The sequence below is a fragment of the Scedosporium apiospermum genome, assembly GCF_000732125.1.
Source record: "Scedosporium apiospermum strain IHEM 14462 chromosome Unknown SEQ_SAPIO_0100, whole genome shotgun sequence".
Taxonomy (NCBI): Eukaryota; Fungi; Ascomycota; class Sordariomycetes; order Microascales; family Microascaceae; genus Scedosporium; species Scedosporium apiospermum.
In genome coordinates, this window is record NW_015971801.1 from 197,353 (window position 1) to 221,049 (window position 23,697).

The window sequence follows — 23,697 nt, forward strand, 5'->3', positions numbered from 1 at the left end:
CAGCCGTGACATTTGTACTAGCGCACTTTCAATTCCCCTTTTCCTTTTCTCCCAACTCTCGTTTCTCCTGCATGAGCCCAGGCCCTAGGAGAACACCCCACCGTCGATACAGTGGGCGCTAGGCCGAGATGGGCGAAGCATCAACATTGATGGATGGATCCTGAAGGCGCCGTTGCCGGATTAGCGCTCTCGCCAATCGAGGAGCATCGCACGCCACTGCGTATTATTAAACTCCCTCCTTCGTTGATTAATTTTTACACCAAGAGTCACAGTTCTGGCATTGATCAATGATCAATGTCGCCGACGGGCGGTCTAGTGTCGAGTCTCATCCCGACCTTGAAGCTAAGGGTTAACTAGTTGATTCCTCATCCACCGACTCCATGATAACAAATTATATATATGTAATCTTCCCCTCATGCAAGTCGGGAATCGGGAGCTAGCTCAGCTCTTCCCTTGCTGGCTTCAGGAGGCGGGGGAGGGGGTAAGGGGTAAGAGACGAAGATGTGAAGCTGGGACACATCGAGAGATGGCATGGAAGGCATCCATCCAACCTACAACACATCCATACAACACATGGACTGGCGAATCTGGATCGGGCGTCGTCTTGAAGTAGCGTGCGACCTGTAGCTTGTGCCACGTCTGGCGATAGGGACGGCCAGCTATGCTGGCGGTGTGAGTCCAGTGGACTTTGCAATAACCCATCTCTGCTCGGTCCCAGACTCCCAGCCAAACTTGACACACCAATCGATGCAAGGACCAAGTCTGAAATGATTCAAGTTGTGTATTCCTCTCGTTCAACTCGGTCTAAGAAAGAAAAAAGGTCCCCACATGTGTACGAAGTCTCATGGCGTCAAACAACCACTGTGGATTTCCAATTCGCAAAGACTTGCCTTTCTCACCTCAGCCATGGTGCAATCCGACCCCACACTCGCGTTCATCCTCATTTTCTGGCCTTTTTCACACAATTTCCCCTGAACTAACAGGAGAAATGACCCGAATGCAACGATGCATGCGTTGTATTATGAAGGAATCAAAAGAAGCAGTCGGGAAATGCGTCATTCCGGCTCTTATCGCCGCGCCCACCCTTGTCCTTTGCTTGTCCCCTCTTCCCTGCACCCATTGTCCATTCCCTTCCCGATGCTCCCGACTGGGCGCAGCTGGGACGGCAAACAAGCATTGTTCTGAGCAAATTTCTCTCTTTCTCTCTCTCTCTCTTTCATTTTCCTCGCTAATTGACGTGGCTCGATGGCAAAAAACGAGGCTTTGTTTGTTGTAAAGCGCAGGTGACTTGATGGGGTTGAGGAGCGTCACGCATACTCTTTCCTTACTGCTTCACCGAGGCCACTTTGAGACCAAACTTGTTGAATGTTCTTCACCAATTGAACCCAATTGGGCATGGTGGAATAATAACTGATCCACTGACAGGGACCCAGAACAAACTAGTCCTGGTTGAGTCGAGCCCTAGTCACCACTCCTGTCCAATACTGAGCTGAGGGGGCTGGAGCAGCCACGATTCCTCACTTACACGGGAGCGAGAGAAAATCAGAAGCGACGTCTATGGATGGAAACGAAAGCACAACTCAGCCAATAATGGAATACATCCATGCGAAGGACCGGCTTCGAACCCCGTAGAACAATGTGCGGTCCCGATGCAACCCTCAGATCGGCCATGGATGCTCGGTTCGATCCATATGGAGAGAATTTCGACTGGCTCTTTTCCCCAGGCCGACCCTAACGATTAGGCTGGCGCAATATGTGATCACGATTACAATTCCTTGGTCCTCCAACTCGGAGCACACTGACCCCGGGTCCCCGTCCTTTGTCGTTTAGGTCGTATCGTGTTGGTCGAGTCTGGGGTTAAAAGAGCGAACCCCAGATAATATTAACCCTTGACTGGGAAAAAAAAAAAAAAAAAAAAATCCCGAGAACCAATCGGTAACGGAAAACATCCCTGGTGAACGGGGACTGACGATTGATCGATAGATTGACGGACGACCTCAGTCCGGCGGGGAGAAGATACTCAAAAAGACTGACCGTACAGTACTCCGTATACGCAAGTTACGCTCGTCCCCGGCTTTAAACGGATGATGACACCTCGGTCTCGGTCAACCACGAGTACGACGAACTCCATGGGAAATATTGACCCCGAATCCAACTATCCCCCTCCCCTCCCTCCCCCGGTCTTGGCTAAAACTACCACCCACTCGCCGTTGACACGTCATATCATCGTCCTCCAAGCTACGGGCTAAAGCCCTTGGCAAATAGTCCATTCGACCCAAGGATGAATCGTATGAGCTGTCAGCCAAAAATTCACTTGCCCTTTCGAGAGATCAATTTCTCAATCCCCCGCTTTGATTGGGTGACTGCCTACCTGGGGTAAAACCTGCTGCTAAAAGCCTACCACATTTCGAACTGCTCTGGGATAATATGGACAAGTTGAAGTATTACCCGAGTTCTGGTTTCGTTTCCGCTCTGCTGTTAGACGACTTATCGTAGATAGAATATTCGACGTGAGGGTCGGCTTTTACGTTATAGATACTTGCAAGATCATTTTCATCGTTGTTAATCTTCCCCCCGGCTTCTTCACGGCATCTGGAACAGGACGAGAGATTGTTATTCGCAAAGTTTATTGATAGTGAAACAAGTAGAATATGAGAGAAAGATATCCGTATCCTGACTCTATGCGCAAGTATCGTAGATACGCGCTACATCACAACGGTCAAAAACCCCCAACGAGGAAGCAAAGCCATCGTTGTTGTTTTAACCCATTTTTTATTCTCAATGCTAACCGCCTCTCCGGTTCTCTCGAGTGTATCACAATCTACTCCCGCCCCAAACAGATAATTCCATCTTCTTCCCACTATCCTCCCAACGTCCATCCATCATGCTATGCTACCAAACGAATGGATATCCATGCCGAAAACCCTCGAGCAAGAAGAGGAAGAAAAAAAGGGCAAGAAACGGAAATGGAAAACGTGAAGGGAATTAAAAAAGAGTAGAAAAGTGAAAAGAAAAAAAACTCCTCTGTTACAAACCGCCCTCCCTTCCCATCTCCATCCACCCCTTTCCCTGAGTCCTTCCCTTGCTCCAAAAAAGGAAAAAAGAAATAACGTAAAAAAGAGCCCTACAACGTTGCCTCATAAATCGCGTTTTCCATCCTTCATAACAGGACTCAGAAACATGATGAGAGAGAAAAATACCCTAATAAACCCATGTGTGTGTGTGTGAGAGTGTCAATGCCTCCTTTCCCTTTTGTTCCCATCTTCAAGCCTTCCTCATCTACCGCCTCTCTCTAGACCTCCTCGACCTCCCCACTCGCCTCTACTGCGTCCTGTAAAACTTCTTATAAAGAAGATGCAAGATCAAATTCACATTCATCCTCAAATTCCCCTCAAACAAGTCCATAAACTGCCTCGCCTCGAACTGCGCCTGCAGCAGGTCCTCGATGGGCACCAGCGCGCTGGCCCCGGGGATCTGGATGTGTCCTCGCGAGCCCTCGATGGCGAACACGCCTACCTCGTCGCACGAGATCGTCAGGTTGATCTTGTCCCAGTCGCGGTCGCTGACGCCCTTCCACGACACCACGGCGCCCTTCTCCATGAGGTCGCGCACGCTGTACTTGTAGCTGCCGAATTTGGGGACCCGGCCGCTGCGCTCTAGTTCGCGCTGGTGGTTGTATTGTTTTGTGAATGGTAGGAGGAATCTCTTCTTGCTGCAGTTGGGGAAAAACAGTGTTAGTGCATTTCGTTGATAACATAGTTAAAAAGAGAAACATTCGACTTACCCCTTCTTATTCTGCAGCGTCGCCATTGCAGACTCGATATAATCATCATAGCTCTTCCGCTGCTGCTCCAAATACTTCGCCTTCTCATGCAAATTCGCCAACGTGAGCCTCACCCCCTCGAGCTCCCTCTGCCTCTGCACCCTCCTTCTGCTCTTCGTCCGAATGTCCAGGGCGATCGCGTTAAGAATATCCTGGTACTTGTTGTGTTTGGAGATGCGGCCCATGTGCTCGAGCCGGAGCACGTTCTCCAGCGCCGACCGCTTGAGCTCGTGGTACGTCATGCGCGTGACGTCGATCATGTTAGCATCCGAGTACGCGCCGCGCGTGCGGTTCGCCGCCGAGAACTCCTCGCGCAGGAGCGCCCGCCATTTTACTTCGTCCTCGGCCGTGATGGGCTTGATGAGGATGTCCAGGAGGCTGAGCCCTTGCTGCACACGGATGATGTAGAGCACGCAGCGCTTCGTCTCCATGAAGAGCGCTTTGACCTCGGCGTCCGGGTCCTCGACGTCGTGTAGCTTGGGCGTTAGGAACATCTGGATATCCGAGGAGCCCGTCGCTGTCATCTCGTTCTCGTTACTCTTGGCGCTGCCGAGCTCCTGCATGATCTCGCGCACCACGTCGTCGCGGTTGGGGCAAATGTGCTGGAGTTCCGAGGCGACGAGGTTGTGGATGGCGAAAACGTCCGCCATCTTGATGTAGAGAGTTGGCTTGTTCTTGGCGTAGAGATCGTTGAACTCGTCGATGTCAAACGTGGCCTCGGCATCGGCCACCGAGATGAGCTCTCCCATGAGGTGTCCGAGCCTCTCGATGGAGTCTCCGACAAAGGCGTTGAGCGGTTGTAGGTAAATGTTCTCGCCGCCGAAGAGCCTGCCAGACGCGACCTGGTTCAGCACCTTCGCCACCTCGCTGAGGTTGCGCTTCTGAAGGGGGCTGAGTTGACGCTCGATAACACCCATAGTCTCCGGCGCCGTGAGGGCGGGCTGGAGATAGAACCTCCAGAGCCAGTGGGAGACGACAAAGAGGATCTGGTGCTGGGGCTCCCGAGGGAATTGCTGGCAGAGAGACTCAAACGTGCTCCTGCAGAGGAACCGGAGCCCATAGGGAAGCTTGGGCATGAGGTCCTCGAAAGCGGCGAGGTATTGGTCGCAGACTTCTCGGAGGTCTCGAAGGTGGTCGATAAAGAGCTCCCTCGTCTCGGGGTCCTTGATCGCCACCTCACGGGGGACATCTAGCGGTCGGCGGCTCGGTCGGCCTGTGCGCAGTTCCTCGTTGTTGATGGCAGACCGGTAAATATGCATGGGGTCGCTCTCGAGGTCGAGCGCCGGGTCCTCGACAATGTTGTCTCGGATCAGGGGACCCAGCAAGTCCCGAAGGTACTTCCTATCTCTGGGCGAGCGCGTGTAGTTCGCCACAAGCTTGCTCCAGAAGAAGTTGCCGCGGATGTAATCTTGCACCGCCCTGCAGCCCTCCACCTCCTCGCGGATCGCCCTCGAGATGAGCTTGAGAAGATAGTACTCCTCTCTTCTCTTCTGCGCATACCCGAACAGGCTCATCACAAGCAGCTCCGTCCTCTTGCACTCCTTTTCCGCCATGCCCTGCTCTCGCACCCTCCTGAACAGGCGCGCGAGGTACTGAGGCTGCGTCTGCAGGTTGAAGAACAGCTGCTGGTACAGCTCGAGCTTCTTCCTCGAGCTCTTGTTGAGCGCCTTGAGATCGAACTGATTCGCCGACGCGATGGACGAGTTGGCGATCATGCTCACGGCGTGCCCGCCGAAAGTGTGCTGGTGGCGCACCACCTCGTCGAGGGTGATCTTGTTCTTCACGAGCAGCGCAATCTTGATGTCGAGCTGGTCGATGTACTGCTCCACCATCTCGTTCTGTCGGACCTGCTGCACCACCGTCTTGCGCATCCGCTCGAACTCGACCTCCTCGTTAAAGTCGAAATCGCTATCGTTGAGTAGGTGGACAAAGTTCTTGACGGCGTTGACGGGCGGGTTCTTGCCCGTGGTCAGGCTCTTGTAAGCCTCTCCTTGGATCTTGGCACGGACGAAGCTCTGAATCTTGACGACCTTTTGCATGTTCTCGTTGAAGTAGCGCCTCTTCTCCTCAAACTTCTTTCGCACAATAAAGCCCTTGGCGTGCGCCTGGAATGCAATGATCGAATCCTCAGCCTCTTCTAGTTCGGACAGTATACCGTCAATCTCGGCCCTGAGGAGCACGGCCCGAGCGAATGCCTGAAGTTGGATAATCTCCGGAGTGTGGGATTGAAGCTCCTCAAGGAACCTTGCGTTTTGTTGACGGAACAGGTAACCTCGAATGCGAGCCTGCAAAGCGCGAATCTTGGGTTCTTGTCGAATGAGCGCTTCTTGATCGGCTCGTCGCTGCTGACGCACAAGCATGCCGCGGATGAGAGACTGGAGCTCGATGATGCTTGCTTCATTCTCGTGCAAGGCGTCCAAGTCCTTCGCGATGGCCTGTCTCACAGCGCCCGCGCGCACGAAACTTTGAAGAAGGGTGACCTGAGGGCTGTAGCACTTGAGTTCGTTCCTAAGCGCGTCGAGACGCGATCGGACGAGCGATCCCTGAGCGGCAGCCTGCAGCGCCTCCCAATCGGGGTTAAACGACTCGAGATGTTCTTGCTGAAGTGAGATCTGGTTTCTTGTCAGCGCCGCCCTCGCAAAGGCCTGCAAGGCAGTCACGGCCTCGGCCTGTCCGCGCAGGAGCCTCTCGTCCTCTGCGACTCTTGCCCTCAGCTGCATTCCCCTGATGGCGGACTGGAGGTTCGCTACCGAACCCGCCGTGTGCGCCGTCTCTTGCTGCTGAGCGGCCCGAGCTTTGCGGACCAAGAAGCCCCTAACCAGCGCCTGGACGTCTCGAACAGGCCCGTCGTGTCGCACCAGCTGAGATCGTACGCCGCATACCTTGTTCCGCACCTTCGCCGCCCGTATCATGCTCTGCAGTTCGAGGATGTCGGGCTCCAAGCTCTTCCAGAAATGTTCCGTGTTTGCAAGTCGTTGGCGAACTAGGAATCCCCGAGCAGCGCTCTGCAGATTGACGGCGAATCTCCTCATTTCCATTCGATAACCAACAATCTGTCTCGTGAAATCACCCCTGATCCGGGACTGAAGGTCGATCAGCCAGTCCTCGCTATCCCACAGTCCTTGCATGACCTTGCCTAGCTCCATCCTCTTCATGGCGCCTCGGATCTGTGCCTGTAGGTCAACGATCATGGCCTCGTTCTCCGCCAGCTCTCTCTCTATTCTTTCCTCTTCCGTCTCCTCAGGCTCCGGCTCCGGCTCGACGCCAAAATCGGCGCCCATATTGCCGAAGCTTGGCATACTTGCTCCAAGCTTGTCAAGGCCCTTTTGCATCGCCTCGAGTTCATGGTGCTCGAACTCTAGTTGTCCCAGGAGGTTTCCGATGCGGAAGTCGACAATCCCCTTCCTGAACAGCAGCCAACTCAGGGCGTGGATACAGTAGATGACCTTGGGGATGTTCTTCTTCTCATACAGATCAATCAGCTCGAATCTAAAAAGATCCGGAAGGTCAACCTCGTCAAGGTAGCGGAAGAAGATGGCAATATTGTCCGAGTGCCTGAATTGGAGTCGAGGGTGTCGGAAGATGCGGTATCTCCTGTCAGGATTAAGCGCTTCGACCACTTCCGCCAAGGTCACACCGTCTCTCAGCGCCTCCTCAAGCTCGACGATGGGAGGAAGGTTCTTGTTCATCACGTCCTCGATCCACTCCTTAGCTTCTCCGATGTGGCAAAGGTACTCGTATGCCTGGAGGAACTGCCGCTGTTTGTCCATCCAGTTCCGCCCCTCCCATCCGTATCCTCCACTTCCGGCACCAGGTCTATTGCCATTTGGTTTTCCCACCCTCTGGAGTCGACGCCGACCTCGAAGACCAACGACCTGCTGGTCAGGGGAGGTGATCGCAAAGTCCTCGGCGGACTCCGACTGGGCAAGCGTGGACAGAGTCCTGAGCTGGCTCGTAGCGGAGCGGCCTAGCTTTTCGAGATCGGGCTTTGCGAGGTGAGTCGTAGTATGGTGGACCAATTGAGCAGAGGAATGAGGGGGGATCCCGATGCTATCCCTAATGGAATCCGATCGTGTGAGGAGCATCGAGTTGGGGCGCAATGGCAACGGCCGAGGAGGTGTGGTCGGCGTCCTTCTCTCTTGATTCGATATGGCCATTTTTCCCATGTCGACGCTTAGCCCGCGCTCGTGTCGTTGAAGGGTACTTCGATGGCCCGGAGACAGAGCCGGCAGCGTCACGTCAACGCTCTGACCCCTCTCATGCTGATGGTAGGAATGGCGGGGCGGTGAGGGGGTGGCTAGATGTCCGCCGTGGAAAGTTTGTCCACGATCACGTTGACCGAGTGGATGGCGGGTTGGCGAAGGAGTGGGTGTGATGGCAGTCTCTCCGCCATGAAAAGTCTGTCCACGATCGCGCAGGCCGAGTGAGTGACGAGGAGGGGACGGAAGTACGGCAGGCTTTCCGATATCGACGCTCGAGGCGCGGTCGTGCTGATATAGCGAACGTCGAGGGGGAGGCGAGGGCGCCGCCGCCGCTGTCGGGCTCTGTGCGGGTGCTTGAGGTAGAGGCCTCAATGACTGCCTCATGGTGGCGTACAGGTTGTCCTGAGCGTTAGATTTTCTCGGGCTTCCATTTCTGTCGGAGAGGTCGAGTGGTTGTGGTCGACCCAGGTCACTCTGGCCACGCTTGTGGAGGAGGTACGGCGAGCCGGCCGGACTCGTGTTCGTCGAAAAGTGGGAGCTGTTTCGGCTGTAGTCGGAGCTGTTGGAGTAGCCTGACGACGCGGATGATGATGTTGTGGATGCCTGCCGGTTGACCCCCGAGGAGTAGTCGACTGTGTGCGACTGCCTCAGGGTGGGCGGCCGGAAAGACATTGTGATTTCTGTGTGTTGTCGTGTTGACGTGTATGGAATCAATGCTCGAAATAATCCGGAACGCTCGTGATGCTGTTGTTCTATGAGGAGGAAAGGAACGTGGGTGTTGACATGGGGTCGTTATTTGTTGTCGCTAATTTGGGCTCGGGAACGGCGGCGATGGAATATGCCAGCCAGGGAATAGAGAAAAATGTTGGTCGGTGATGGATATCGCTCGTTGTCGTTCCGGTATCTTTCTTTACCTTGCGAGTCTTGCGGTCTAAAAACAAAACCTGAGGTGGATCAACAAAAGGACGTCGGACCAGTAACAAATGACCTCCCTCGACCAGACGGACCTGGTCGAAAGAGGCTTCATAAACAACTCTTTTCAATCGATGGTAAGAGAAATAGTTTTCGACCTTCGCGCGCACAGCGCAACAGGGGGAGGAACGAACTTGAAAGGAAAAAGAAGAAGAGAAAACAACACAAGAGTTGTCGATGATGTTTGTTGCTGAATCGAAAAAAAAAGAGGTGCCAAGGAAGAATGTGACGATGGGATCGATGAGAGGGAAAACACCTCCAACAATGACCGATTTGGGAAGACCTCTTACCGAATTCGTCTTGATCTTCTCTGACCTCCAATGGTGGATGAATTGGGGGGTGCAATGATGGAGAAAAAGAGTACAATGTAGGAGCCGAGCAGGGGGGGTCACGAACCACCATGTGGGAGGGGACGAGATGCTATTGGGGAGAGGAGGGGCGACTTCCCTGGTTGAACGAGTGTGTGTTGCTGTAGGTTCCGGGAATATTTTGTTTACTCTGCGTAGCGACAGCAACCGTCGGATTGTACCAAAGTACCGATGCGATATTAGACCGTTACAGCTGGAAGCAGGCGGTGTCGGTAGTGATGGTGGTCTGTGCGTGAAACTGCGACGCGTCTGAGTTTATTTGGCAGCCGCTGGCGTCTGAAGTTCGTCCATCAACGACAACCAGATTTAAGCCCAAATGACCAAAAAGAACTACGTCCAGCTAGTGTTGTTCCAACATCGCCATCATGGCTTGTCAGTATTATATGACAAGCTGAATGATGTCTCAAGATGGCGTTCATCGTACCTTCATGGAACCTCTTCTTCCGATAATAGCCAATAGCCCGCGTTACTACTTCGTACTTGTGCACCTTCATCTTCAACACCAGGTTCTCCAAGTCTTGGAGCCTATATTAATCCGGCACTGCGAGCTATATGCTAAAACCAACAAAGTCGGCGTAATATAACTCGTACATCTTCGATCCCATTCGAACGTGACTGCTGTTCTAAATTCATCCATGTCTCACTTAATTACAGGGTGTAGCATCACCGGGGTCATATAAAAACCCTCCAATATCCCGGACATGGGGAAATTTCCCGTTCCAGGTCCACGCCCAGACTTAGAAAACGCGTGGTCAATGGGAAAAGGAAAACCACCGAAAGAGGATTGTTCTCTTCAAAAAGTTCAAATTGAATTCAATCGACTCGGGAAAGGACCCACACGAGCCAGCCGCCCTGTTATGCCCGGCCTAATTTGTAGTAGGCAACGCCAATCTACCATCCACCAGACCAAAATACGCCACTTCCTATCCCCGTCGTCATTCTCAGTTCACCGTTCCATTCCACCAGCAAAATTTATCGAGTCTTCTATATCTCTTCTTCGCGTCCGGGGGGAGTGTCGAATAGAAGTATCGCAGTCATAGCCGGACGCAAAAGGCCGCTATATAGTGTATGCCAAAGTGTCGTGAGTACGGCGCGTGATCGCTCCATCTGCTCGTCTGCCACGGACAGCAAGCTCCGAGTAACAACATGTAGTCCGACTGGAAGGGCTGGATGGGACCGGGCTGTATATATGCGTGCGTGAAAAACTCAAAGTAGTGGAAAGAGGCCGAATGGTGCACTGTAGTGTAAACTGCAGCAAAAAGAGCAGAGTAAAATCAAACTAGACGAAGATGACCGAAAGAAGTACATTGTGAAGGAAGAAAAGGCACCGGGAAAAAAACACACAAAATCAACAAATCACACACAACGCTCCACCAAACTCGTAGATGAAAAGAAACCCGAAACCCCGCTGCCCAATAGTACATGTACAGGTTCATGATCCCATGCAATAGTCGTAAAAGAGCAACGCGTAGCGACAGGAACTGCCCCGATCTGTCGAAGGACAGTCCCTGCGCAGAACGCCTCTATCAAACTCGACCACACTCTCCGCCCGTATCCGATGGTATATAGTATAGATATATATTCGCCTGGTGAGTACGCCAAGGAATGGGCTACTACCGCGCTGTCTCTTCTGAGGCCCCCTCCTTTGCCGCTTCCTTGGTCCCTATATGCGCCTTCTCTTGTACGCTCTCGGCCTCGGGCACTGGTGCCATCTGGGCATCACTTCGACGCTTGCTGTCCTGGCTACCCCGATGGGTTGCCGCATCGAAACTACCTCGACGTAGTATTCCGACATCGTGATGATTGGAAACGGTCGGGGTGTTTGCCTGGCTCCCACCTCTTTGACCATGGTAATGAATTACCTGCGGCGGAGTCTGCCCCACCTGAATGCCGAGTGCCTGAGTCGGGTACGGGTCCAGATCGCGGCTCGACGTGGAGAACGTCGACACTATAGGTTGGGGATAGCCATTTGAAGCGGTGCTGGCGGTTGGGGTGTGTCCATAGTTGCTAGTCCCATGCTCGGCCTGAGTAGGAGTGCCGGAATCGTTAGGAGATCCGGAACCCTCCGCCAACGTCCCCGAGAGACTATTCATGCCTCCCTCTATATCCCTGAGAAGCCGAACATACGCCTCAGGTACCAAACCGCTCTCCTGAGTCTTAGGATCCTCAGCAACAAGCCAACCTTCGCCGTGGCGATACGAAATTAATATAATCTGCCCCTCGACAAGGGGCAGCTCGTTCTCGCTCTCTCGCTGAAAATCGTACAGGGCAACAGCCTTGCCATGCATCTCTTCGTCGGGCGAGGTAATGGTGAATTGGTAATCGCGCGAGTAGCGGGACTGATCCTCATCACAATAGCCAGGCGATGAGGCGCAGCTCGATCCGTCGGACCCATAGCCATCGTGATCGGCATACTGCCTGGGCTGTTGCTCGTCATGTAGTCGGTAAGGGTTGTCCGCATGTCTCGCTTGATCGGGAGGATAGGTCACGTATTCGCCACCAGGGCCATTTGCCTCGCCGCCTTGGTTCACGTAGTACCGCTCGCTACCATTTCCGCTTGTTCCGACATAGAATCCTCGTTCAGGATCGTAGTTTTCGGGGTTCATAACCGACGATTCTCCCTGTTGTTCATGATTGTGATGGTGGTGGCGATGATGCTTCGTCCGGGGATACGAGCTAGAGGACTTGTGTTTGCGATGGCGGGAGCTTACCACGGGACTCTGCAAATCCTCATCCTCACTCCAAGGAGGACCGTCGCCGAGGAGAATGGGGGGAATATCCTCGGCATTCTTATACGGATCCTGTCCCCAGCCGATGGGATCCCAGCCTCCCTTGCTCTCCCAAGATGGCCCTAGCGGGTCCGAGAGTCGCCTACTTTCGCTCGCGGGGGTCGTCATACCGGACGGCGGGCGGGATGGTTCCGGGGGAGGCCCATAGTGCAGCTGGTGCATCGGAGGATAGGCGAAATCGCGGACTAGTGTATAAGAGAGACTTGACGGGAAGAGCGGGAATATACTGGAGGGTGGCCGTGACCGGGCGGGGCCGGAGCCTGTCGAGTATTGAGAGAGCCGGTGCTTGGAAGCAAGAGACATTGGCCTAGAGAGTGTGCTCCGACGAGAAGGTGGTGATGTTATAAGCGGAGGCAGTGGAGGGTGGGTTGCGCTGGAGGTGGGAGAGGTCGCAGGCTGTGGAGAGGTTGGTGGGGAGGAAGCAGAAGACATTGTCGTGGTCATTCTTGTCAACCTGTCTTTTGTGTGAGGATTGGTATTAAGAGAGATGTCTCGGTCCAGAGCCAAGCACCTGCGAATGCCCCAGCGCAAGGTACAGGCAGGGAGTTGTTTGAATTGCAAAGATGTGAAGCCAAGTTGTCGAATTGCGATGGAAGAAGAGGTGCGAAAGCGGGGCTTGTTGGGTGATGAGAGCAATCACTGGGATGCGACAAAATACGGAATTCCCCTATCACAGCTTCATCTAATGTTAGCTGCCTTCTCTCTGTTGCTCTTTTTCTCACAACACAGAATTTGGTGAATTGCCACTTATGTGTGTGTATGTGTGCTGTTGGAGAACTTTGTTGATGGGCAAGCAGGGTGGGGAGGGGGAAGGCAATCATGAAAGACAAGGAGGGACAGCCATCAACCTACATGAATATTTGGGGGGGAAACAAGAGAAAAAAAGAAAAGAAAAAACTTTTGAGTAAAAAGAGATACCAAACAGCCCAATGCAGTTTGCTATTATCAAAAAAAGGTGTGCCGACAAGCAGCCTCGATGAAGAAGAGAAAGGAGCCTGGTGGCTGAATCGTAGGCGCAGGCGAAGATTAGGTGAAGAAGAGATGGGAAATGGAATCGATGACTTATCGCAAAATGCGGGAAGGAATGACGTGAAAGGAAACAAGTGGAAGGACGCTGAAAAGGTGTTGATGAAAATGAGAAGATAAAAATGCGAAGATGGAATTCGGCCGGCTCTTCGCGAGGAAGCTGCCTGCGTTGGGGTTGAGGACCTGGTGCAGAGAAACCGGCGGAATATTGAGTTCTCGAAGGAAAGGAGTCGGAGGAGGAGAAAGTTGGCGGCTACAGACGAGGAGGTTGCGAGAACTGAAGAGGAACGCCAGCAGGCGGTGGAGGCGTGGAGGCGTGGAGGCGTGGACAATGGAGGAGGGTGCTTCGTCAAAGGTGGTTAGTACTTGCCCTACGACTTCGTGGGTAGCCCGCTGGAAGGAAGTGGGAAGTCAGGACCGGAACAGCCACTACGAGAACAGAAGGATGGACCAGGCAGGACCAGCTGGGCGGCTGATAACCCCATCCAGGTCAGTGCAATTGTAGGTACAATGTAGAGGTACTTGGGGGAACTCCACGGCGGGTACAAAAGCGAACATCAATTCATTCTTTGCAGCTTCAAGAATAGCAGCCCCCCCAAGTGCCCGCCTGTCGCACATCCCTGACAATCAGGTATTATTATTTATTGCCTCGTACTTCGTACGATATATGCTACCAATGTGTTGCTACTACGACATTGGAGTGCACTGGTCCATGTGGACTTCAATGTCCTGTAACTCTAACGGGAATTGCGAAAGCAGTAAGGAGCAGCGAGCAAGGCACAGACAACATTGAAGACGACGCTCTCAAAATTGACTGATTGGTCTAATGATGTTGAAGTACTTGTATAATCAGAATGGCACTCCAAGGATGAAGTACGAAGGCCGCGTACCTCTACCTCGGTATCGCAAGACAACATCGAACAGCTGCTTGAACAGCGACGAGTAATACCAAAGAGCAGGAATGATGTTTCCAGCGTCCACGGCAAATTCGCTCGTATTATCATTTATCCAGGAGTCGACGGGGCGCGTCGGAAGAAGGTCGAAAAAAGGAATACAGCAAAAGGCACCCAAGACAGACGAAGTAACTTGTTTTGGGGAAAGACGGGACGAGAAGTTGGAAATCCGAGATCGACTGAGAGATGAAACAAACTACCCCAAGCCTGCAGGAAGACCCTCGTTAACCGCCCCACCAGCTGCTTGCAATGTGCGTGTGCCTGCCCCATTCCTCATTTGATCAATCTTGATGGATCCCTGACCAGTCGCTCCCTGTGGAGTGTGTGCTCTGCTGTCGTGTCGGATAGCGTCAATGTCTCTGAACATTGAACGTTGGAGCGTGGTCCGAAAAGCGGCCTGACCATGATCGAGCACAGAAATGTTTTATGGCAATTGGCTTGTAGTGCACTTGAGAGATGCGAGGACACGATACTAACCTGGGCCATTGTTGTGGTGAGGGTTGAAGCCAAATTGCCTGGCTGGAGAGTAAGCCGCAACCACAATTTGGCCCGTTGGACATCGGTGTTGATGGGATTGACGACACCACAACCATTCAATGCTACATTCTCCAACAACTCTTGGTTTGTCTATTATCCGTTAAGAAAAATGAAGAAGAAGGGGGGGAAAATGAAGCGACACTTCGGCGAATCCAGGAGCAAATTGGAACTCTCTTCTCAGAGAATTTGTCCAGTGCATGACACAACAGAAATTGCCAGCCCCAGTATTCTACTCAGGCTTACTTCGTCGTGCTGAGGGCTCAACTGCAACGACAGAGGGCGCAATTTACATTGGCATACGCCCAGCCATCGCCAGCTATTTTAGTGTCCTGCGTCGTACACTAAAGGGCCCTCTCCCCCACGCAGAGGACCCCGACTTTCATGCAAGAACCGACACGGCAGAAGCTCTCAGAAACAACATCTCCCGGCTAGGCATCAATGATCGAATCGATCCCGTCCGACAGTAACACGCTGCAGTTGGGCTATCTGGGAATCCCGCCTGTGAGCGGCTTGTGTTTCCCTTCCTTGCGCTCCGTGGCCCGACATCACACACCACAGCATACATAAACAGTTTTTAGGGAACCAGAGAGAAAAACCGCAAACCGCCAATCAAGGGCCTGAGGGCGGGGCCTGTCGCACAGGTGATGCCAATAATAGAAAATGCCAGAGCAGGGTGCAGGTGGTCTTCCAACCTCCGCTAAAAGGTAGTTGTACTTGAGGATACCGTGGGCCTCAAAGATGGCGAGTAACGTGCGTTATTACTGTACCAAGTAATAAACTGTAAAATGGCTGGACGGAAGCAAGGGCTGATGATTGGGTCCTGGGGGTAAGAATCGCCTGGTTCCCAGTCACGCTGATACTCCGTAGAATATTCCTCTCCTTCCACACTATTAAGAAGGATCCATGAACGGACAAACTTTCTGCCAGGGGTTGCGGTAAAGACCCTGCCCCCAGATCGACAAGTGGCGAGCTCATGGCTCAACCCATGACTTATCAAGGCGTTTTATCAAGAACTCCCAGCTAACTTCGGCTGATTGCCTACCGTCGCCAGCCAGCGCCGGGGGGTGATCGATCCCCTTGCCCAGCCAGGCTGCGCCGGCGCATCAGCACCGGAATCGCAGATTCCTTTCGGATAAGGAGATGGCGGAGCCGATCAACGAGTCATCGAGTCTCAAGAATAAGAGGATGATTTCTAGCCCGGAGAGGTTATGAATGCGCGAGATCTGCTCCGGCGAGGAAGAAGTCGTCGCGAACCAGTCCAGCTGCAAGTCGTCGCAAAGAAAAAGAAAAAAATCTCCCTCCGCGAATGCGCCTCCTGCCTCCGTGCGCCCAGGGCGTCCTACTCGCAAGGTGAGCAAGGAGTTGATGGAGGGAGAATTTAAACTTCAACGTTTCTATCTTCAATAAGTATTGCCCTCCTAAACATCTTTCATTGCTAAGCGCCTGGCATTCCGACCACCTTGCGATCCGGCGCAACCTCGATCAATTCAGGTTGTGTGTGGGGACATAGGGCGGGGTTGATGGCAATGGGCTGTCAAGGTTGAATGGAGCGATTTGGTGGGTGTTGGCGCTGAAAGGGTAGCTTTAAGTATCAAATAAGAGAACGAATCTTTCGCCTTCGGGCATTTGGTCAATTTGCAAAAATACAGAGAAGGTAAATATCTCCCAGATGAATTCCCTCCTTACAGCGATATACTAACTAAGTCCTACAGATTAGCATGGTCCCTGCACAAGGATGACACGCTCAATCAAAGAGAAGCTACCAATTTTTTTGGCCAATTTTTTCGACGGCGAATTGTAGATTTCTTTTTTGCTCTCGTCGAGTGTAATTAATAGATCGATCTCGAGTCGCTGGGTAAATTAGTGGAATAGTCTTGTAAAAGCTGTGTTTGTAGAAGACTTGTTCCCAAGTGATTTGATTGGGTCTGGGGATGGACTTTCTTAGCCTGCGCTATTTTACATTAAGCTGTCTATCACCGAGAAGGGAGATGGTTCCTCTGCGATGAAGAGACGAGGCTTGGCCGTCTTCACTTGATAATACAGACAAATGCAGTGCGACCGAAGAAACGACCACAAAAAGAAGGGGAAAAGCTTGAGTATTGGCGAGTTGAACGTAGACTCAATAATTGCATATGGGCTTAACAATGGGTTTGTGCTCAACGACAGAGAAGCACAAAGTTACAAACAATGAACAGGGGTGGCGCCACCAGCGTTAAGACTCGAGGACTGCTCAACAAAGCTCGCAAGCGACACACGACGCATGTCAGCCGAGCATGTCTTTGACCGTGGATGCACAAACAGCTATTAGGTTTCGCCTTACCTCCCTTGCATCGCCCTTAATAAAGCTTCCCGAGACGAGGATGCATAAACACTTTGAGGCGATCCTCCCTTTCAATCTCAAGTCCAACACGCCTAAACCTACTTCTTAAAGACAGCCTAAAAAAGGATGAATGAAAACATGTGAACTTCCAATCACTTTGTAGGTGTCAAATGCAACCAGACACCTCCAAAAAGAAGGATAAAAAGGAAAAGTTGCTAGAAAGGCGAAGGCGCAAAAAAAGGAACTGTGGACGTTGCAGGAATCGAACCAGCGACTTTCAGTAGGCATTTGAGTGTATGCAAAACTGACGTCATACCCCTAGACCAAACGCCCGTTGAAAAGCGAGCCATCTATCGGGTCCTGTATAGCTATCGAGCGGCAGCGCAGGGAGAGCTGCACCATATTAGTTCCTCCCTGTGAATCAAAGAGATCGATGACAGGAATTGCAAGAGTTCTCTTTTATTGCACTTTTTTAGTTGAAAAACGATGACCGGGGAATTCGACTTTTCTTTGCTCCATAAATTATAAAATCTCGCTAAAGGACTAACCATACTTTTTTTCTCCTTTTTGTTTTTGCTAAAACGCGCTATCGAAGGAAGGTGATGTTTTAAGGATGTTCATGCTTGACAAAAAGCAGATTGCAATGGATGTTTAATCCGTGAATGCTGTGGTGTGAGGATCTGAAGTGAGGAGGGTCATTCATGTTGGGGGATGGAGAGTCCAATCTATCCGGTTCCAACCACTACTCATCCACTAGTCATCATCGCCAACACCTCTGTTCCTCCTCTTCTTTTCTGTGGCGAAGATGACGAACAATATGCGCTCATCTTCAATGTGGCTTTGGCTCACTCCTTACCGAGGACAATAGCCGTCAGCTTATCCCTCTCACCACTCTGCTCACACATACTCCTGAACACACCCCCCTCCTTCTCCCACAGCTCCGCCGGAGTCCCAAACTCCGCAACTTGCCCATCACTCAACACAAGAATTTTATCAAAGTCCGCAATGGTCGACAACCGATGTGCGATAACGATAAGCGTGCTATCGTTAAACTGCTCGCGGATCGATCGCTGGATGAGCGCGTCGGTGTGCATGTCGACGGCGGACGTGGCTTCGTCGAGGACCATGATGCGCGGTCGGGCGACGATGGCGCGGGCGAGACAGAGGAGCTGGCGCTGGCCCTGCGAGAGGTTGCCGCCGCCTTCGGAGATGGCGCTCGAGAGGTTCTCGAAAATGTTGGCGTTGGCGGGGCCCGTGGCAGTGTTGGCTGAGCTGGAGGGCGTGGCGGTTCCTGGCGTGGATGAGCCGATTAGGTGCACGCGCTCGAGGGAATCGCGGAGCTCGGCATCTGTGTAGTTGTTGAATGGATCGAGGTTTGATCTGACCGTTCCAGAGAAAAGCACGGGGTCCTAGGACATCTCGTTAGTGGTCTGCTTGTTATAGATAAAAATCGAACCGTAGACTTGGGGATTTAACGTACCTGCGGGATAATGGCCAGTCTAGATCTGAGATCCGTCAGATTTAGTTTGGAAATATCCAAGCCATCAATGAAAATACTTCCGGATCGCGACTCGAGGAATCTAAACAAAGCCAAAGTCAAAGAAGACTTCCCAGCCCCAGTCCTTCCAACAACACCAACCCTCTCCTTGGCATTCACCTTGAAAGAGATACCCTTGAGCACCGCCGGAAGATCGTCCGCGTAGCCCACAACTAGGTCTTCGACTTCGACTTTTCCTTCGGCCGGCCACGCGGCGGGTGGGTGCTCCCCACCGAGGTCCTCGGTCTCGAGCGACATGTACTCAATAACACGCTCAGCGGCATTCATATCCAGTTCGACATTGCCGTAGGATCTGACGACCCAGTTCATAGAGTTGATGAAATCGAGAGCAAACGACAGCGTAAATCCGGCAAGGGCGGCAGTCATGCCGTCAGTGAGCAGGACCAACGTCGCAGCCACGCCGGTGAAAACGGTTCCCAGGAGCATCATCCTAAAGTTGAGCCAGCGATTGTAGACGGAGATGTAGTAAGATGTTATGGCGTGTTTGTCGAGGCGTTCGTACATCCTTTGGATGTAAGCAGCACCGTTGCCGAATCCTCGGATGGAGCTCACACCTGATAGCACGGAGCCGTAGAGCTCGAACACTGGGGACTTGTTGGTACTCTCAAGTCGTTTTGACGGTCGCGCCGCGGCAAGGTACTGCCTCGCCAGGTCCACGGCGATGTAGACGAGCATGATGGCCGGGAATAAAATATACCAGGTACCGATGTTCGTAGCAATGCAGATGGCAGCGACGTTGAGGCCGGCACTAGCTGCGGACATTACATTTCTGGAAAGGGTGTTGTCGATGGTGTTGAAGTCTCCAGTGAAGCGGTTGAGCACGCGGCCGACGGGAACGGTGTCGATCCATCGAAGGGGCGTCCGAAGGACCGCAAACGTCATCTTCTCAAAGAGTACCTTGCTAGCTTTGATACTGAGAATAAACGTGTAGTAGTATCTGAAGGTGGATATGATCCCCGAAATGACTGAAATTGCCACGTAAATTCCCAAATAAAATTGCATGCTGTGTGGCTTCTCAGGCTCTACCGATGTTTGGAGGGCGGATTGGGCCTCGAGCCAAGCGGAATATTCGTTGTAGTGATCCGACTCGGTTGCTGCGGGACTTGTCCAAATCTTCAGCCAGTACGAGCGTCCTAAGATAGGAAAAGTTTGCGTGAGCGGAAAAGAAAGTGTAGGGGAGGAAGGGGAAATGCTGTTGTGATCCTTAACACTTACCAATGGAGAGCGCCGTGGATATCAGGAACATCGAGATGCCGAACACCCACAGGAATAACCCACCACTCGATTCAATGTATACCTTGTAGACATTGAGCTTGACAGAGCCCTTCTCTCTATGCTCCTCTTCGATGAACTGCCTTGGCGCCTTGGCCTTGGAGGGCACCTTTGCTAGGGGTTCTCCGTCACCGTCGCCATCTTCGGCGAGATCTTCGGCCTCCTCGTCCTCATGCTTGGCTTGAGCTTCTTCATGCTTCGTGATCAGGTCCAAGGTGCCGTCTTGCTTTAGCTCGTCGACGAAACCGGCGTGCTGTACAGTTCCGTCTCCGAGTTCGACCAGGAATTTAGTCTTTGGCTGGCAGAGACTGACATGGTGAGTCACGAGGATACGCGTACGACCGCGGCTGAGTTCGCCGGTAAGGCACTGCTCGTAGATATGTCGCCCGACATGGGCATCTACAGCGGAAAAGATGTCGTCGAGAACAAGGATTCCAGCGCGAGAGTAGATTGCCCGAGCGAGAGTAACACGCCACTTCTGGCCACCACTGAGATTTACGCCGTTCGTTCCAAGTTCGGTCTCGTCACCATCAGTTAGAATCTCGAGATCCTTGCGTAAGGCGCACGCATCGATCGTTGCATTGTAGCGCTCCTCATCATATGGAAGCCCGAAAAGGACATTCTCTCTCAATGTGGCGTTCTCGATCCATGGGACTTGTGCGACATAGGCCTTCGCGCTTGGGATAATCCAGTTTCCGCGGTTGGCATTCTGGTCAAATCTTTCCTCCAGTGAAGGCGCGGCGGGAGCAAAGACCTTGCCCGCAAGTAGATCTGCCTCACCAATGATTGCTGATAAAATTAGACTTTTACCGCTTCCTGTCTTACCGGATATAACGCTTAGTTCACCGGTAGGGAATTCCAGGCTGATATTTCTGAGAATGAATCGATCTGCTTCGTCGACTTCGTCATCGACCGGCCAGGCGATGGTTGCATTTTCAAAGGCAACTTGGGGTCCGTCATCTACAATGCGTGTCATTTCTGGCCCGTTGAGATACTTTTCGATTCGCTTCATCGAGATCCAGGAGTCGAAAAACTCCGAGATGAGCTCTGGAATCATGTTCAAAGCAGCTTCCAAGCTTCTGAAGACAGCAACACCGACTATAGACATTTTGAAATTAGCATCTAGAGCATGGTATGTTTTGCAGCGGGAACAGTCTTACCGAAAGCAACACTGGGAGTCAACCCATTATTGACGATAGCGTACGCGCTTAGAGCGGTCGCAGATGACACAAGAGGCGTGACAATCCAGCAACCCAGCAGCGCAGTGTCAGCGAGGAAAGAGTCCCAAACAGTAGACAAGACTTTTTCTCTGATTTTGAGAATCTTCTTCTCCCAGCCATCTTCGAGAGCGGAAAACTTGATCTGTCGTGCGCCCAGCAAGCATTCATTCACCACTGCCAGTTGCTCATCTCGCGCCTTCATCATGCGCTCTTGAGCGTCCGCGTACATTTTCGAAAACCGGTTGTTGACAGGGATGAGCGCAAGACTGGCCAAGGCGCCGGCCGCCACGGGAATCCAACCGAGAAGATACATTAGAAAGGCAACGGAGACAACGAGTTTAACGGCGCTGTTGGTGAAGTAGAACTGCATGGTAAAGAAGAAAGAGACGCGGACCGTATCGAGACCGATGAGGTTGATGATCCCTTGCTTGGACTTGAGGGGATTGGCCACTTCATCCTCTTCCTTCTTCTCCTCCTTTTTCTTCGGATCGTCGTCATTGGATTTATTCCCATTTAGCAGCGGAGTAGACTCGGTGGGCTCTTCGTCATTTTCGTTATCCACATTACTACCTTTACCCTTATCCTTGTCTTCATCCTTGTCTTCATCCTTGTCTTTTTCCTTGTTTTCGGACTCGGTTGCGCTCTTCGCGTTCTTTCGTCGCATTGATTTCTCGAATATTAACGCGGAGAGTTGACTACGGATCGCGAGCGAGAGTCCCGTAGTGCTAATCCAATACAACCAGGCTTCGAGAGCCTATGGCGAAATCAAGATATTAGTACGCAGTTGCCCGTCTCGAAAGAATGCGCCCGCAAGAAATTAACTCACCCCGTCAGCAAAAATGGAAATAGTAAGGCCCAAAACAATGAACCAGACGGTGACGGGCCAGTGACCATCAACAGTTCCGCCCTGAATCGTCTCGAGCAACCGAAGCGTGAACCACTGGGGAATGAACCCGGTAGTGCCTTTGATAGCGGCCAAACTTATCTGGATAAAAAGATTGCGAGCATGAACTCTGCAGATGGCCTTCCACAGTCGGGGTTGGCTAGGATACGTGACCCAGGTTTTGGACAAATCCTCGCTTCGATTGGCGAATCCCAGAGCTGGGTAATCTTCGATATCAAGGTCCTTCTTGATTCTCGCAAGCTTCGACATTGGCCGCGCCCAGTGAAAGGTGAAGCTACTAATGGCAGGTACAGTATCCACGCCGTTGACCACGCGGCCATCCTTGTAGACATCGGGGCGTCTTGGGAGTGACACGGTGGAAAACAAAAAACCAATGATGGAAGCGAAGGCGGCGGCCCTCACGTACGTGAGAGTGGGACTAGTTCCAACGAGATACACGATTCGAGCATATTCGAGATCGAGAGATACGATTAAGAGGATACAAGCCGATAGTGCGAGGAACACGCCAATATCATAGGCGCGTACCGGATCTCGACTCGCGGCGATGTAGATGGCATTGAATCCGTATAGTGCCTTCATACCATGAAATTAGTCGAAATCTCCACGCAAGGAGAGTCACTCAGCAAGACCTACCCAAACAGCCGTGTAAAACCAGTTATCCGCGCGTAGAAAACCTGACGATCCGGGCAGGGTGTTTATCACCGAGATGTAAACGGAGCTCGCGAGACCCAGGGCTGCAAAGAACAGAACGAAGGCCTTGGGCACCTTGGAGGAAAACCGCTCGACATCTTCCCGGGTACTTTCTCCGTCCTTGTCCTTGTATTCTCCATTCTTCAGTTGAGGAGTAGCTCGGCGATTGAGCCCAATTACGTCCCTCAGGGCCGGAACCGAGCAGAGGATCGTGACCACGACTGTGAACGCGGCCTCGATGCGCAGGCGCAGGGCCAATTGAGGGTTGTGGTCCATCTCGGGAGGCCGCTAATACGAAATGAGTGACAACGGTAAGGAGCGCAACAATAACAAGACAGAATTTAGAAAGAACGTAAATAGACACCAAAATCAATACCAACTTCTTTTTGTCTTTCTTTTTCTCTTCTCTTTCCTCTTTTTTTCCTTTTTTTCTCCTTTTCTTTTTAATATTACATGACTCAAATTCAGCAGCGGAAGGGACGAGTTGAGAGGGTGATTCCCTCAAAGGGAAAGAGGTCCTTCCCTTGAGAGGAGATGGTTTTGAAGATGAGCGCCGAAGATGCCGCCGCAGGATCCAGACTACCCAAAAGAAGAAAAAGAAGAACGAGGGTGGCTGGCTGTGGAGAGGGTCCTCCGTCCCTTAAGTCCATAAAGAAAAAAAAAAAAAAAGTTACAGAGAGGAGCCGAAGAGCGGAGGACGAAAAGATGCCATCGCACCGGTCGCTTGAGTCGCAGGGCGGCAAGTATACTGAGCGAGGCAAACGAAGCGGGCAAAGTTACTTTTCACAGAGGTACTTCCTGGGGGATGCCCGTTTGTGCATTCACCGCCTTGCGATCGGCACTTCACAAGTGCAGTCGACCGAAAATTGTATACTTGAGGCGATTGTCTCTCGTCTGTTTGGAATGGCGGTTCAAGGCATAACATTCCTACCCTGGCCTATCAGAATGACACGTCGAGGTTGGTGCCTAAAATCCCCCAAGCTCCGATTGAAATGGCGGGATGGCGAAGAGGACGGACGGGGGAGGCTATCCTTGGAGGGCGGAAGCACGGCAGCGACATGCC

The 23,697-nt window shown here is 52.2% G+C and overlaps 2 protein-coding genes and 1 pseudogene across 2 annotated transcripts; all 3 read right to left on the reverse strand.

Moving 5' to 3' along the window:
- Positions 1–3,321: 3,321 nt before the first annotated feature.
- Positions 3,322–8,697, reverse strand: SAPIO_CDS6114 (Uncharacterized protein; the record flags this gene model as incomplete). Its single annotated transcript, XM_016788299.1, has 2 exons — positions 3,322–3,712; positions 3,785–8,697. The coding sequence occupies 2 exons, from the start codon at positions 8,695–8,697 to the stop codon at positions 3,322–3,324; spliced, it is 5,304 nt and encodes a 1,767-aa protein (XP_016642056.1).
- A 2,281-nt stretch (positions 8,698–10,978) lies between these two features.
- Positions 10,979–12,586, reverse strand: SAPIO_CDS6115 (annotated as a pseudogene; the record flags this gene model as incomplete).
- Positions 12,587–17,743: 5,157 nt separating this feature from the next.
- On the reverse strand, positions 17,744–22,910 carry SAPIO_CDS6116 (ABC transporter; the record flags this gene model as incomplete). Its single annotated transcript, XM_016788300.1, has 8 exons — positions 17,744–17,841; positions 17,898–18,399; positions 18,471–19,681; positions 19,764–20,591; positions 20,646–20,918; positions 20,981–21,794; positions 21,867–22,517; positions 22,578–22,910. 8 exons carry the CDS (start codon positions 22,908–22,910, stop codon positions 17,744–17,746), a joined length of 4,710 nt encoding a protein of 1,569 aa, XP_016642057.1.
- Between the last annotated feature and the right edge of the window lie 787 nt (positions 22,911–23,697).